The sequence below is a fragment of the Garra rufa genome, chromosome 22 (genome assembly GCF_049309525.1).
Source record: "Garra rufa chromosome 22, GarRuf1.0, whole genome shotgun sequence".
Classification (NCBI taxonomy): Eukaryota; Metazoa; Chordata; class Actinopteri; order Cypriniformes; family Cyprinidae; genus Garra; species Garra rufa.
In genome coordinates, this window is record NC_133382.1 from 42,392,895 (window position 1) to 42,409,102 (window position 16,208).

At 34.2% G+C, this 16,208-nt stretch overlaps 2 protein-coding genes across 2 annotated transcripts; both read right to left on the reverse strand.

Moving 5' to 3' along the window:
• Positions 1 to 2,057: 2,057 nt before the first annotated feature.
• On the reverse strand, positions 2,058 to 4,531 carry LOC141297830 (ADP-ribosylation factor-like protein 4D). Its single transcript, XM_073828292.1, has 2 exons — positions 4,399 to 4,531; positions 2,058 to 3,326 (listed from the first exon to the last, which is right to left on the reverse strand). The coding sequence occupies exon 2, from the start codon at positions 3,196 to 3,198 to the stop codon at positions 2,596 to 2,598; it is 603 nt and encodes a 200-aa protein (XP_073684393.1). The 5' UTR covers positions 3,199 to 3,326; positions 4,399 to 4,531; the 3' UTR covers positions 2,058 to 2,595.
• Positions 4,532 to 9,078: 4,547 nt separating this feature from the next.
• On the reverse strand, positions 9,079 to 15,767 carry LOC141298183 (transmembrane protein 106B-like). Its single transcript, XM_073828695.1, has 8 exons — positions 15,700 to 15,767; positions 13,887 to 14,053; positions 12,330 to 12,393; positions 12,081 to 12,234; positions 11,849 to 11,989; positions 11,686 to 11,729; positions 11,113 to 11,166; positions 9,079 to 9,573 (listed from the first exon to the last, which is right to left on the reverse strand). Exons 2-8 carry the CDS (start codon positions 14,008 to 14,010, stop codon positions 9,459 to 9,461), a joined length of 696 nt encoding a protein of 231 aa, XP_073684796.1. The 5' UTR covers positions 14,011 to 14,053; positions 15,700 to 15,767; the 3' UTR covers positions 9,079 to 9,458.
• Positions 15,768 to 16,208: the final 441 nt, after the last annotated feature.

Sequence of the window (16,208 nt, forward strand, 5' to 3'; positions counted from 1 at the left end):
TTAATCTTTGCTTTTTAAGGACATCTAAGCCTAAAAATACTGTTTTTTACAAGACTCAGATCCACTTCATTGTAGTAAAATACCTAGACAAACATTTACATAACTAAATCCGGCTTCTTAAAGAGGATTACTGTTTGTCTTCAGCTGAGGAGGACAGTGCCACTTCTTAATTAACCGACTCAGCAGGGCGACTTGCCTCATTCTTAAGATAACATTGAGAGAACCAGTTAGGCGAAATGCCACTGAAACCATGACATTTGGCTTCGTCTTCAGAGCTCCACCCGTGTGATACTCATAGTGTATTGACAACCAGAGGTCGTGGATCAGAAACCCTGACAAGCATCTGTTTTCTGAGATGGAGGCAGGGTGTAGACCACAGAGATCAATGAAATCTTTAACATTTAACTTGGTGGTGTCCCTTTCAGCACAGCAGATGCATATTGGATATTGACGGATGAATTTCAGTCTATTTTAGTCCATTGTTTGGAAAAGTAGGCACTGGTACTTTAGAAAACACATATGTTGTTTTGAAAAACACACAAGTTATATACTAAAACAAATATTTTAATTCTAAACCAATTATCAAAATGGCAAATACATATCATCCTGTCAGAGGCCAAGAAGTCTTATTAAGTTACCACATTCCCTGATCTCATAAATCAGCCCTGTTTCAGTTTCCTCATGCAATTTCGCTCACCATAAACCCAGAGCACCAATTAATCCAATCAGAGCAAAGCAGCTGCTTCACTGGGAAGTTGATAGCAAAGTAAATAGATTTGTGTCTGTGCAATAGTGGGGGTCGGGACATTCAAAAACCATTTGCTGTCCTACAACAATGCAATCCTAGTGGCAAAAGAATACTAGATTTACATTAAAGATGCCACTGCTGCATTGAAAACGTTCTGTTTTGTATGCCTTTGTCTCTATTTACAGCCATCTCACTTTGGTTGTTTAATAAATCTAGTATATTGTGGCAGCAAATGTGATATAATGTTGCTTCCGCCCATTTCTAAGCTCAGCTTCCGATTAGGCTATAACACCAAGGTTGCATCAAACAATGTTCTTTCAGCATCAATGCATTTCCTGTGGGATACTCTCCCTGAACACAGATGACATCAGCATGAACGCCTGGTCTATTAATAGTTTAACAGGGGCCGTTTTCACTTTCATCACAGCGAATTAAAACCTTATTTCAAATATATTAGTGGGATTTTGTTTTTAGGGCTAACAGCACGTACAGAGCAGGAAACACTACCAGTCAAAAGTATTTGAACTGTAAGATTTTTAATGTTTTTTAAAGAAGTCTCTTCTGCTCACCAAGCCTGCATTTCTTTGATCCAAAGTACAGCAAAAACAGTAAAATTCTGAAATATTTTCTATTTGAATATATTTTAAAGTGTAATTTGTTTCTGTGAGTTCAAAGCATATTTTGTGGCATCATTACTTCAGTCACAATATTCTGATTTGAAAAACATTTATTATGTTGAAAACAGCTGAGTAGAATATTTTCAGGTTTCTTTGATGAATAGAAAGTTCAAAAGAACAGCATTTATCTGAAATAGAAATCATTGTAACATTCCTTGCTAAACAAAACAATTATTTTCTATAAATTCTTCCAAATCCAAAAAATGTTGATCTTTGGATCGTTCTGTTCCAAAGAGAGAATCCTAATCAAAATGTACCCAACTGTTTTAAATATTGATGATAATAATAATAGTAATATGTTTCTTGGACAGAAAATCAGCATATTAGAATGATTTCTGAAGGATCATGTGACATTAAAGACTGGAGTATTTATGCTGAAAATGTAGCTTTGATCACAGGAATAAATTACATTTTAAAATATTTTCAAATAGAAAACGGTTATTTTAAATAGTAAAAATATTTCACAATATTACTGCTTGTACTTTGGATCAAATAAATGCAGGCTTGGTAAACAGAAGAGACTTCTTTAAAAACATTACAAATCTTACTGTTCAAAAACTTTTGACTAATTACCATTTCAGGAAATACCATTCAGCCTCAGAAATAAAAGACGTGGCTTTTGAAACATTGACTGTGTCAAAGCAGTCTATAATTTATTAATTCTACAGCATTACAAAAACTATTTACAGCATGTAAAAACAAACAGGTTTTCCAACTGAAACGTAGATCTGTGAATAGTGAATCTCAGTGATTCGCTTAAGACTTCAGTTTCACAACTAGCGTAGCGTGAACATTTATATGGCCTTGTATTATATCGGCACCAGCAATCAACTTAACGTCTGTGGAAAAAATGTCTGAAGTCTGGTGAAAATGTTGCCAAGCTATAATTTAGTCTCTTTCTTGCATGAAAAAAGAAAAAAGGCAAGGACGTAGGCTTGAATTTTGCTGATACTACAGCCTATCAATGCTATCACATATTCCTTGATTACAAAGGGGAGCAGCACAGCAATTACTAGGCATGGAAGAAAGCAGTTCAATACTGTGTGACACATAAAGGTCAAATCTGTTTTCTCCTGACCACTGGGCCATCTGGAGTATTTCCTTCATTCAGGGATTTGCTGGAAAATCCTACAACCGAGGAGCTTCGCAAAGTACGCTGTCCCATTCAGCTCATCTTTTTTTCTTGCTGTGCTTCACCATTTTCTTTCGTTTGAGGATCATATCATAGAGTTTTTCCAAACCGAGCTGTAACCCCTGCCCGTCGACCGCACTGCATCCCTGCACATGGTGTAGGGTGGAGGCGCTCAGTTCGTGTACTGCCAAAACCTTCTCCACATCAGAAACAGGCAGTGCGACTGGAAGGTCCTGTTTGTTAGCCAACACCAGCACCGGCACTCCTTGGTTCTCTGACGTTCGCGTGATCTTGTGCAACTCCACCTTAGCCTCCTCCATACGCTCCACCTCCGTGGAATCCACTACAAAGACCATGCCGTCCGTCCTCCGTGTGTAGGACTTCCACAAAGGCCGAAGCTTCTCCTGACCGCCCACATCCCACACCTGGAAGGTGATGGCACGGCCATTTCCGACGGGAACCTTAATCTTCTCAGTGTTAAATCCCTTGGTTGGGATAGTTTCAACAAATTCCTTCAGCTTCAGTCTGTAGAGAAGCGAGGTTTTGCCTGCAGAGTCCAAGCCTATGACCACAACGTGGAGGGACTGGAAGTTAGGCAGGAACGGTGTATTGGGGGCAATCTCTGTCAACTGGTTTCCCATGGCAACTTGGTTTTCTCACCCTCTTGTAAGGAGAAGCAGATTTGTCTAAGTGTTTGGCATTTGCACCTACTTCAAAGGTACTGCAGACAGACAAGAGGTGCTGTAAGATCGGAGGCACCGTGTGGAACCTAATTAAAGAAAAAAACAAAAGCTGATTATCATCACAGATATGAAAGTTATTTACAACTTTGCCTTTGAGCGAAAGCAGACAAAGTATTTGGTTCTATACAATAAATATCTGTAAAAGATATTAAATTAGCCAAAATGCTTTGATATCATAAAAAATAAATAAGCTTTCCATTGATGTATGGTTTGTTAGAATAGGACAATATTTGGCTGAGATACAACTATTTGAAAATCTAGAATCTGAGGGTGAAAAAAATCTAAATAGTGAGAAAATCGCTTTTAAAATTGTCCAAATCAAGTTCTTAGCAATGCATATTACTAATCAAAAATTAAGTTCTGATATATTAATGGTAGGAAATTTACTAAATATCTTCATGGAACATATCTTAATGATTTTTGGCATAAAAGAAAATCGATCATTTTAATCCATACAATGTATTTTTGGCTATTGCTACAAATATACCCATGCTACTTATGACTGGTTTTGTGGTCCAGGGTCACATATTCACAATGAAAGGTTAAAAGTAAACTTAGCAATAAAAAAAAACATATAATGTTTTTGTAAGTAAAGACTGTCTATAATTGAGTGCCGTGAGGTTGTTCGGTATGCTTATTTGCAGCACTAAATCCTCTTAACAGTCTAAACAGAAATAGATTTCTAAAAAAAAAAGACAGTTTTATCTTTGTTTTAGAAGGCAGATATAAACCTCAGACAAACATTGTAACATGGCTATGATAATTTTCTGTACTGTGACTGATTTATTACTACATTTTTACCCATATCGTTTAAATGGAAATTATGGGTAACGTTACTTCAACGTCTGAGTAGTATTACCACTAATGTCAAAACTATGAAATCTGCTACTATAAAAAAACACTGGAAATAGTGAAATCCTATTAGAAACAACTTTAGAAAGCATTAAAAAGATCACAGACTCAAAGTTAAAACCAAAAACAGCTTTGTCGAGTAAATTAAGCAGATACTTGAGATTGCTGAGAACGAAAACCGCAGTGTAGCAAGAACGAAAAGCTCGTTCTTGCTGTTTAATCTCTGTGAATATTTTCATCACTTACCTAAAAGGTGTTTAGCTCGTATTAGGCATCGTTACCATGTCTCACTTTAAAAACACAGGCGTCCGGCTATCCACACGACTCAAAACAATGCTCATTTTTCCCAGAGTCTCTCTTCCCCTCCGATACCAGTGACCTCAGAGATGAAAGTGGAGCTGAGCGCGCAAGATCTAGAGAAGAACAACAATCCCCGCATGTGACGTCAGATGAACCCCTCATTCCTCCCTCGCTACTCCCTCTAGCGTTTGATTGTTCGGCGTCTTGATATCGAATGTCAAGTCCGGTTTGTTTCCTGCCCAAACAGCACCTCTTTGTGGCGAGCCTGAGGCATCGAAACTTACTAAGTCGAAGAAACTTTGTTTTGTCTGTGCATGCAGAGAGAACCTCTTGGAGAAGTTTGGGGTTTTAAAGTATTTACACGTAAATTGCAATGACTTTTAAAATGCTCTCGCGATAATTCTGAATGTATCAGAAAGTACATCCACAGAAGTCAAAAATTACGTTTTTATGGATTTACACATCACAGAAATATAATTTAAAAAACTACCTAGTGGGAAATATTGTATCTTTTTGTCTGTGAAATGTTTCAATATGCTGCAATGACGTTTTAAACAACGTTTGCAAACTTTTTTCTTTGTTCCTATATTATTATTTATTAGTTTGTTGAATTTGCATTATTTACCAAAATGCGTATAGCCTACACTGACGATGATCTGTTTATATAAAACAAGTACATATACAGAAGTCAAAAATCACGTTTTTATAGATTTACACATCACAAAAACATACTTTTTGGCATTAAAGAAAATCGATCATTTTAATCGATACAATGTATTTTTGGCTACTGCTACAAATATACCCATGCTACTTATGACTGGTTTTGTGGTAAAGAGTCACATATTCACAGTGAAAGCCTACAATTAAACTTAGCAGTAAAGAAAACAAATAATTTATTACCAAACTACCAAAAAATAGGCCTAATAAAAAAGTTAATAAGTTGCAATGACGTTTTATTTTTTCTGTCTGTGCTCTATTATTTTATTTTTTTTCCTCACCCTGTTATTTGTTGAATTTATCACTTGTAATGTGTTGTACTTTATTTACCAAAAGCCATAAAAAAGTAAACACAAAAATTAAAAAATCACGATGCAATGAAATGCATGATTGCGAATGCTGTTTGTATCGAAAAGCACGTCTACAGAAGTCAAAAACACGTTTTTATATATTTATACATCTCAATATAATTTAAAAACTACCAATTGTTTGTAATATATTTTTTTGTCTGTGAAAAAATAAATAAATAAATAAAGTCGCAATGACGTTTTGAACAACGTTTCAGTTTTTTTTCCTCTCTGTCCAATATATTTTTTTTAATTTCTCACATAATAATCACATTTTTATAGATTTCACATTACAGAAATATACTTTTTAAAAAAGTAGTTGCATTTTGTGTATATTTTTCTGACTAACTACTGACGTTTCACACAGTAAAAGGCTGTGAACTAAATGTTACAACCTGTCTATTGCAGACTTTTCAATCACCTCTAATAATGTTAATGAATGTTTGCCATTTAAAATAGTAATGATAAACATTGAAAGTGACGTAACATGCGCTACAGTCGGACTGTGTTGCGTCAGCACGTTGTGAGTGATTGCTGAACGTTGCTTGGAAACCAACAAAGCCGTCCGAGGAGGACGTAACAGTGGAGTTCGTTGTGGTTTGGAATTATCTGCAGAACATCACAACTTGGTAAAGTGTTTCCGCTGCTCTGCAAAATTAGCTCTTCTTGGCATTTTGTTAAGAACGTTTGATCTTATTGTTTAGTTTGCCTTTGTAGTTTGTCTTAAGTTAGGACAAATTATTGCATGTTATAGACATGTGTGCTGGAACGGTATCAGGCGTGCTCTAGATGAAAGCCACAGGACTAATAAATGTTCTAAAACTGCATTGGTTTACCTTACTGTATATAGGCTACCGCCTAGTGTAAACATTTATGAGCAGCTAAGAAATCAGTTCAGTGTTTATTTCTTTATGAGTGTCGTGACAAAGGAAACATCTCAGCATCTGGGTTTGAATTTCATTAATCAGGAAATGGTCTCACATTACTTCACATTGACTTGGTCTCTCTTACAGGCCAGCGGGTGGTGTAACATGTCAGCCATGCACTGGGAGGCCCGTCGCCGTCAGCAGGTGCTGGACCGCAGAGTATCTGCTAGAGTTAAGCAGGTGCCCATATTCAAATTCCTAAATATATATATAATTGTTGTATTGCATATATGGGCCATTCTACAGAATTGGTGCAAACTGCTGTCCCACAATTAAAAAAACACATTAAAAAAGAATTTAAGTATGCAAATCTTAGATGTTTAATATTATCTATTAAAACCCAAAACAGTATTTAAAATAATAAGTTTAATATATATAAAATCAGCATTTATTGGGTACTTTTATATTGGGAGGTAGCTGTCCTGAACCCTAAGCCCTAAATTTTTAACTAATGAAAATGATATTAAAATCATTTCTGTTGTTGTTTTTAAAAGTATCTTTTTGATTCTTTTAAAAAGTAAAGTTAAACAAAAAATGTATTGTATATTTTCTTTGTAAATTTTTAAACTTAATGTTAAAAAAAAAATCCCACATTTTCATGTCCTTACTGTTTTATTCCATTGGCTGAGACTAAGATGGATTTTAACTACAGCCCTAAATTTATGACCAGAAAATATTTTTATGTTCCTCTCTTTCATAGCTACAATGTGTGAGTAGATAGGCCCCATCATTTTGAGGTAAATGTGTTCAAAAGTCTGAAAAAACTGTGTAACTTAAAGGAATGTCATACCGAACACCTTTCTGCAATTAAGCAAATTTTTTTGGCAGTTATTCCATAACATTTAGTTTTTATATGTGTACCACCGTTCAGAACTGTGTTAGCTAACCATGTGCTGATTAGCATCTTTGAACAACACTGTAAAAAAAAAAAAAAAATCTGAGTCAACTTAAATTAATTTGTTACCGGCAACTCAAAAAAAAAGTTTAGTCAACTTGAAAAAGTTTTAAAAAGTGACAATTTAGATGTTTGAGTTGATTCAACTTAAAATTTTAGAGCAGCCAGGTAACAAACACAGCTTTTAAGTTTAACAAACTAATTTTTTTGTTTAGTCAACTTGAATATCTAAGTTGTCATTTACAACTTACATGTTAAGTACAACTTAACATTTCAAGTTTTCTAAACTTATTTGAGTTGACTGAACAACAAATTGTGTTTTTTTTACAGTGTAGGTTCAAAAGTAACTAAAATTGACAGTACAGAAACTTCAAAAATAAAGTACACTAAATTATCAACTAAGATGTTATGATAGTTTAAGTATATTCAAACTAATGAATCCTTAACTTTATACATTTTTTGCCTTTTACAAAGAAAAATTTGATTCAAAATAAATCAAATAAAAATCATAAATTAAAAATCTCATAAATTACACTTGAAATATTGTAAAAAATGTAATTGGCATTGTTTTATCTCTGGTGGAAAAAAAAAATAGCCAAAATATATATTTACAATGTAGATGTAAGCAAAATCTTAGGTCAGTATAACCATATTAATACAATTATTATTGCTGTTTCAGTTGTGGCAAATTTGGGGAGAGGAGAAATATTCCAAAACTTTCTGAAAATACAATATGAGAATTTTTGAAAGACATTTTTTTCCAAGACATTTCCAACTCTTTTGGATCAATTCTGTAAAATGGCCTGTATATAACATGGATTTTCATTGCTTTTAAGGAAAGCAACCAAGATAAAAAGGAAGAAGAGTCTGTGGCACCTGTAACACCTTGTGAACCTGCAGGGTCCTGTGAGTCTCTAGGTAAAGCTGCTCAAAATACCAGCTTAAAGATCTAAAGAACACACTGAAGAATTCTCCATTGTTGCATGCCATTAAGAACACAGAGTCACCGCTTTAGAGGCAACTAAATTTAAATAATTAAAACCAAAATTAACAACAAACTATGATATATGGAATCCTAATCAGTGTAAAACATATTATTTGTGTTCTTTAGAGGCTGACAAGCAATGCATTTGCAAGTGTCACGCCAAGATGAACAAAAGATACACAGTGAGTACATAACAGCATATTTCTTTAGACAGAATGCAGTGGCTAATTTTATACTTGTTTAACCTGTTCCTATGTATCAGTAAGATTAAACAAATCTTTCTTTCGACTTTTATGTTCCATTTTGTCCATATGGCAATGTATAATATCAAAATGATGAATTAAAGAGCTTATCCACCTTACTTTTCAATGTGGGAGTAAGTTGTTTTCTGGTAATGTGTGAGACTTCTGATTCGTAAGCCGTTGTAGGGAAATAACGAAGTACAGTAAAACTGTTTGCACTACAAACCTTCATGTTCATAATTAAGGTAATACATTAAAATAATATGGTAATACTTACCAGTTGGCAATATCAAGCAGCAAAAATAGCTGGACGCAGATGAAACCAGAAGCCAGACACATTAAATTTACATATGGCCGTGCCCACTCTTAGAAAAAATAAGGTGGATAATGTGGAGATGATCCAGAAAATGCAGCATCTACATGTGTGCTTCATTTGCTCTAGTCTCTGCAGTATTCCCAGCAATGGTGAAGATGAAGGCCAGACTACTGGATAGCATCAACTCCAACACCAAGGTGTATTTCATCGAAAAACTGACTTTATTGTTAAGTTTAATAATCCTAATTAAAACAGAACTTGGTGTCTTGCCAGTTCTTATTGGATTCACTCAATTCTCAACAAATAAAATGCAGGTCATTTAATGTGCAATTTTGTTGTGCAAATTTTAAAACACATAATGTAAACACTAACTAATCAACAAACAAGAAAAGTAGTCAAAGTTAACAGCTCACATTCATTATTCCTGTGATATTTATATTGTATCATATGTTATAGTCAAAAACCATTTAAGTGAACTGTAGTAAACTATAGCATAAAATGGCAATCTTTTTGAAAGCAGCCCATTCTGATTTTTATAACATCATCGTTTATGGCCGTACATTGGCAATGGTTTTGTCTCAAGTCAGAGGAACGTCATGATGCACAGTTGAATTCACTCCACAGTCAATATACTCATAGGCATCTGTAGACATCTGTTCTGAATGGGACAGGTAGGAGACTTTGATAGTCAGTCTGTGGAGAACACAAAGAATTTTACATAAACTACTAAATATGAACTGTTTTTTTCTATAACACCAAACATTTCTGGAATTTAATATAGTTTTTTAAAAAATAAATTATTATTTATTATTATTGCTATTATTTAACAAGGTTGCATTAAATTTGTCAAGACGTTTACATTGTTACAAACGACTTCTATTTCAAATAAATGCAGTTACTTTAAACAGTCTATCCATCAAAGAATGCTGAAAAAATTGTATCAAAGTTTACACAAAAATATTAAGCAGCAGCGCTTAAGTATTTCTTAGGCAGCAAATCAGCATATTAGAATAATTCAGTATACTTTATTTTTAGTATACAATTCCCAATCGTATTAGAATGATTTCTGAAGGATCACATGACACTGAAGACTGGAGTAATGATGCTGAAAATTCAGCTTTGCATCACATGAATAAGTTACACTTTATAATACAATAAAATAGAAAACAGTAGTTTTAAACTGACTGTTGCTGAACAGTAGTTTATATATTTTACTATGGGTGTGTATTGTTTTATGTCATGCACTTTGTAACCTATAAAATTTCAATATAGACCAAAGTGCACAAAATTCACATGACTGACAGAAAAAAAAAATTCACACTTGGTTTAACCACAGTGGCCATTTCTGTGTCATGGCCTATAACATATTTGTGACCCTGGACCACAAAACCAGTCATAAGGTTAAATTTTACAAAACTGAGATATATACATCATATGAAAGTTCAATAAATAAGCTTTCTGTTGATGTATAGTTTGTTAGGATAGGACGATATTTGGCCGAGATACATCTATTTGAAAATCTGGAATCTAAGGGTGCAAAAAAATCAAAATACTGAGAAAATCACCTTTAAAGTTGTCCAAATTAAGTTCTTAACAATGCATATTACTAATCAAAAATTACATTTTGATAGGTTTACAGTAGGAATTTTACAAAAAATCTTAATGTAACATGATCTTTACTTAATTTCCTAATGATTTTTGACATAAAAGAAAAATCAATAATTTTGACCCATACAATGTATTTTTGGCTATTGCTACAAATATACCCCAGCGACTTCAGACTTTTTGTGGTCCAGGGTCACATTTAAGCTGTAAAGATTTTTACAAAAACCTCAGTGCAGATCTGACCTCCTTAAAACAGAAACTGTTCTCTAGAGAACATTTCACGGTACATGAATACAATAACTTCTGTGTGTGCGGTCTAAGACTGTGATTTAAGGGGCATCAGCAAATTTCTAGGTTCCCCTTTGGAAGTTTGCTGAGGCCCTCTAGTGGTCTTCACTGCTCTAGACCTCACTGACAAGCACAAGCTATTGAACGGGAGTCAAAATTACAAGCAATTACTGCTAAATACTGTACATTTTGTACAAGTTATATCAAATGTAAAATTATACAGTTCTTTAGTGAGCACCTTCCAGTGTTCAACATGTCAACCAGAGCTGACCAGTGTTCAGAGGTTTATTCTAATGCAAATCTTAAAACAAAGCTGATGAAATAAAGATGAATACTTACTGCAAATGCAAGAATAAGGTGTGAATCCGAAAGGAACGTGACTTGCAGTAATTACTGTAAAAGGAACAGACATTAGAAAAAGTTAGTATACAGATGAAGTCAAAAGTTTACCCTTGAACCCTTTCCAACAATGACTGTATGATTTTGAGATCCATCTTTTCACACTGAGGACAACTGAGGGACTCATATATGCAACTATTACAGAAGGGCTAAACGCTCAACGATTCTTCAGAAGGAAACACATTACATTAAGAGCCAGGGCTGTAAACTTTTGAACAGAATGAAGATGTAGAGTAAACGTTTCTTATTTTGCCTAAATATCTTTTTTTTTTATTTAGTACTGCCCTTCAGAAGCATGATAAAATGAGTTCAATTTACCCTGATCTTCAAATTCAAAAAGTTCTCATTGCACGGATTTTAAAGCATCATGTTTCACATTTTGCAGATTCTTTTGACTACAACTGTATTTTGAGTACTTGAGAGTTCACATGATAGGATTATAGTGGAAAACAGTACATAATGATTAAAAGAACTTAATGATGAGACATAGATATTGACTGAATTATTACTTACTTAAGGCCAGTGTCCTCAATAGCAATTTCTGCTTTAACTTTAATCTGAAAGATGAAAGAAAAAGGATGGCATCTTATGTGTGAGATTTGTTTAGATTGATGGCTGGTGTAATGCATCTGAGAAAACAGAAAAATGCTTTATATATGTTTGCGTAAAATTTTACCGTTTTCTGTGATCGAGGAGGCAGTACGGTGACATTGGGGAACTTGTTGTTGCCAACCACCGTCTCAAAAATGAACGATTGCACGCTAAGATTACCAGCTGTGATACTGACAAAGTTTTGGTTGGTAAGGTTCATTTCATGCTGAAGAATGAAAAATAAGGACAGAGGATTACAAGTTTTATAAAAACAAATGCAATGCAGCAGGTTTAGGGTGACATTAACACGCACTTACTGTGATCACCATTTTTACTTTATCTGGAGTAAAATAGACCATAGATGACTTTAGATCCACAGTTGACATATCCATACTCCGTGGGAAGAGGAAAAATAGGATTAAGGAGCAGATCAAAAGGCAAAGCCCCACTGATATAAACACATACAGTTTCCTGTGGGACATAAAACCATGTTTTACATCAGTATATGTAAAAGCCTGAAACTGAAAATTACAGAAGTATAGTGTTCTTGTCATAGTGATACTGACGTGTGGTGAGGTTTCAGTCTTTGGTCGCTGCAAGGAATGACTGCTACGAGTTGGTTCTCCTGACCTGAGGATGTTAAGATAACATGACAGAATAAGGATGAGTGTAGGGCTGGGCGGTATGACGGTATATATCGTTACCGCGGAATGAAATGTGTACCGTAAAAGAATTTTTTATTCCGTGTATACCGCGAAATGTAAATAAGTGGGCGTGGCCAACTAACGTGCAGAAGCCCCAAATTTGGCAGAGACCTGGGCCCTGGCCACGAGATTGTTGCTGTATCTTTTTAGACTGATCAGACTTAGTTTATTTATTATTAATTTTTTTAATGAAAAAATTCCTGAAGACTTGCATTGGCTGAGAAAAAATGCCCCCTCTAAAGGAGCAATTCCACTCCACTCAAGAGCGGTGACCTCTTACCTACTTGCACTTTTGCTTCAGCACATACATTCTGTGTACGTACTCACAAAACTAATTTGCAGCATTATACCGCCCTTAAAATTATAATATTCCAGCGATTTCATTCCATCCAACCATAAGAACACACCAAGAGCTAAATTCAGCTGTTTGTGAGCTGTTTTATTCAAAACCAAAAGCAGATCCTTCATCGCGTACATTCTGTGTAAGTGCCCACAAAACTACATCATTTGCACGAATTTGACCGCCTTTAAAATGTAAATATTCCAGCGATTTCAGTCCATCCACCCATTAGAACACATCAACAGCTAACGTTACATTCAGGTGTTTGCTAGCTGCGTTATGTAACAATTTAAAGCCTCGTGTCGGCTTTCATGAGAACGTGAGCTGACTGCTCGCGCTCTGGAATGCTGTGAAATGTTACTGTGGTCCATAATGCTAATGTTGTCCACAAGAGGGGGCCACAGGATAACAGATCTCAATTCAAAGACTTTTTTTACAGTGTTTCATTTAGAAGCCAGAACTCGGACACACAAGTGCTCTGGTTCTTTTTCCCCAAGGCTGCCCAGGTTGGCTCTCCAAGCCAACATCTAAAGTTTGTTATCGAACTTTAGCTTCTAGTTTATTATAAAGCCCTTTTGTACATTTTCTGGAATAACTACCTATATAAAAAACTATATTGTGAAAAACATCGTTACCGTGAAATAAAATTTCTCATACCGTGAAATAAAATTTTGGTCATACCACCCAGCCCTAGATGAGTGTGTTTAAAACCTAAAACTACAAATGCAACATTGTTTTGTAACCAATAATACAATAATACAGAACTGTACACACTACCAGTCAGAAGTTTTTAAACAGTAAGATTTTTAATGTTTTTTTTTTTTTTAAAGAAGTCTACTGCTCACCAAGCCTGCATTTATTTGATCCAAAGTACAGCAAAAACAGTAAAAGACTAAAATATTTTTACTGTTTAAAATACTTGTTTTCTATTTGAATATATATTAAAATGTAATTTATTCCTGTGATATCAACGCTGAATTACTTAAGTATAAATATTTCTGTTTACAATATATAAACATTTTACGGTTTACAAAAAATTTTTTGCCTGGTAGTATGTCAACAGAGTGACTCAAACTTGCCTCTCGGGATGCGTCCTGTGCCCTGGCAGGTAGGACATGGATCCGTCTGTCCTTCTCCATTGATACTGCCATAGTCCAACCATTTGGAAAGCCTCCGTTTCTCTCCATTTTTATTCTGGGTCATAATGCTGTATTTCCAGAAGTTGCAGGGTCAAAACCAAAGACCTCTATGATAAACAATAAGAGAGCTTCACTGAAGTATGTCTGTTGTAGGTACGCAATTGCAAAGACAATCTTTTACTTAGGGTGAAAGCAATTGTACTGTTCTAGTTATACATTAGTGTAGTGAACCAAACTGTCTCCAAAACATCCATTGATGGTCTCACTGTAAAACTACCGTAAAACAGTAAAACAGCCCCAAATAAACAATAAAGCTCCACAACAATAAAACTCCTTAGATCATTATGATCAAAAGACCTTAAATGGCAGTTCACACGTCATTCATTTAGAATTTTCATATTTTTGTCTTTTAATATTTACACTACCAGTAAAACGATTTTTAAAGTATTTTAAAGAAGTCTCTTCTACTCACCAAGCCTGCATATTTGATACAAAATACAGCAAAATATTTTTACTATTTAAAATAACTGCTTTCTATTTGAATATGTTAAAATGTAATTTCATGTGTTCAAAGCTAAATTTTCAGCATCACATGAAGGATCAGTGTCACATGATTCTTCAAAAATCATTCTAATATGCTGATTTGCTGTTCAAGAAACATTTTTTAGTATTACTATTATTACTATTTAAAAAGGTTAAGTAAATTTTTCACAGAATTATTTGATAAATAGAAAAATCCAAAGATCAGCATTTATTTGAAATTTTTGTAACAAAGTTTTTGTAACATTATTTCACTATACCATTCAAAAGCTTGGAGTCAGTATCTTTGTTTTATTTATTTTGGAAATACATTATATAAATGAATACTTGTATTTAGCAAGGATGCTTTAAATTGATTAAACATGGTGATAAAGACATTTTTAATATTACAAAAGACTTCTATTTCAGATGAATGCTGTTCTTCTGAACCTTTTATTCATCAAAGAAACCTAAAAAAATTCTACTAAGCTGTTTTCAACATATTAATAAATGTTTTTTGAGCAGCAAATCAGAATATTAGAATTATTTCTGAAGGATCATGTGACTTTAGTAATGATGCTGAAAAATCAGCGTTGAAATCACAGGAATAAATTACATTTTAAAATATATTCAAATAAAAAAATAAGTATTTTAAATAGTAAACTATTTCAAAATTGTACTATTTTTGCTGTGCTTCAGATCAAATAAATGCAGGCTTGGTAAGCAGAAGAGATCTAAAAAAAAAACATTAAAAATCGTACTGTTCAAAAACTTTTGACTGGTAGTGTATGCAGGTCAACTCTCAATTTACATACTTCTATTTTTGAATTAAAGTGGAATTGAAGTTTGCAGAGCAATAGTTCATAACCCTACGTTAGAAACAAAAATGGCTAAGATAGTTAATTATGTTCGTGTGGTGCAAAAAAAATAAGTCGTTTAATTATTCGGAGTTATTAGCCAAGTTATTTCCTCAAGCTGTAAAACTGCAAAACAGTTGAAGTGAGCTGCGCGTCTAGGTAGGCAACTTTTATACATTTTAATACATAAAACTAACACCATTTTAGGACAGAAAACACGTACACAACCATCATCACAGTGTCAGACAGGTTTGACTGTTTTAAATCACAAAAGACTAGGCGAATTCCTGTCACAACATCATGACACATCTTTCTCGTGTCATCATAACATTACTAAATGCGTTTGTCAAATTTCCACACAGCGCTTTTCCACCTACCGTGAATTCACCGGAGCATTCTTGATATCTCGATTTACTTTGTCTCGCAGACTAATGTCACTTCTTTCATGAGTTATTGAAGACAACACACGCACATTTCCTTCAAGACTTGTGTATGAACTCTCGACTACGAAGCTACTTCCCTCTTTGATCCTCTTCAGTTGTTTGGTATCGCCATCTTGCGTTCATAATCGATACTGCGTGTTTATGCACTGCGGTTGAATACAGTCTCGTTAGACTACAATTTAAACTATTATATTAAAATGGAGTATTCTGTATGTTACGTGACGAAATTTAGTTCTTATTCATTTAATCTCTAGACTCAAAATCCTCAAGGATTCCTATTAGATCGTCTGTGATTATTTTAGTACAATATACAACATAGTATTCTGTCACACAGAATCAAATACAAACATTTTTAGACTGTCATTTAATAATTTACAGAAATATCATTTTAAAAAAGAGAAACAAAATCAAAATCTCAGGGGTTGGGGAATCTGTGCTCAGTT

What these genes read in the sequence shown, in the direction of transcription:
- LOC141297830 (XM_073828292.1), bottom strand. Translation starts at nt 3,198, where the DNA reads ATGGGAAACCAGTTGACAGAGATTGCCCCCAATACACCGTTCCTGCCT.
- LOC141298183 (XM_073828695.1), bottom strand. Translation starts at nt 14,010, where the DNA reads ATGACCCAGAATAAAAATGGAGAGAAACGGAGGCTTTCCAAATGGTTG. An exon ending in AGACTGAAACCTCACCACAC is followed by an intron (nt 12,235 to 12,329) that starts GTCAGTATCACT and finishes TATGTCCCACAG; the next exon opens with GAAACTGTATGTGTTTATAT. An exon ending in ACCTTATTCTTGCATTTGCA is followed by an intron (nt 9,574 to 11,112) that starts GTAAGTATTCAT and finishes TGTTCTCCACAG; the next exon opens with ACTGACTATCAAAGTCTCCT.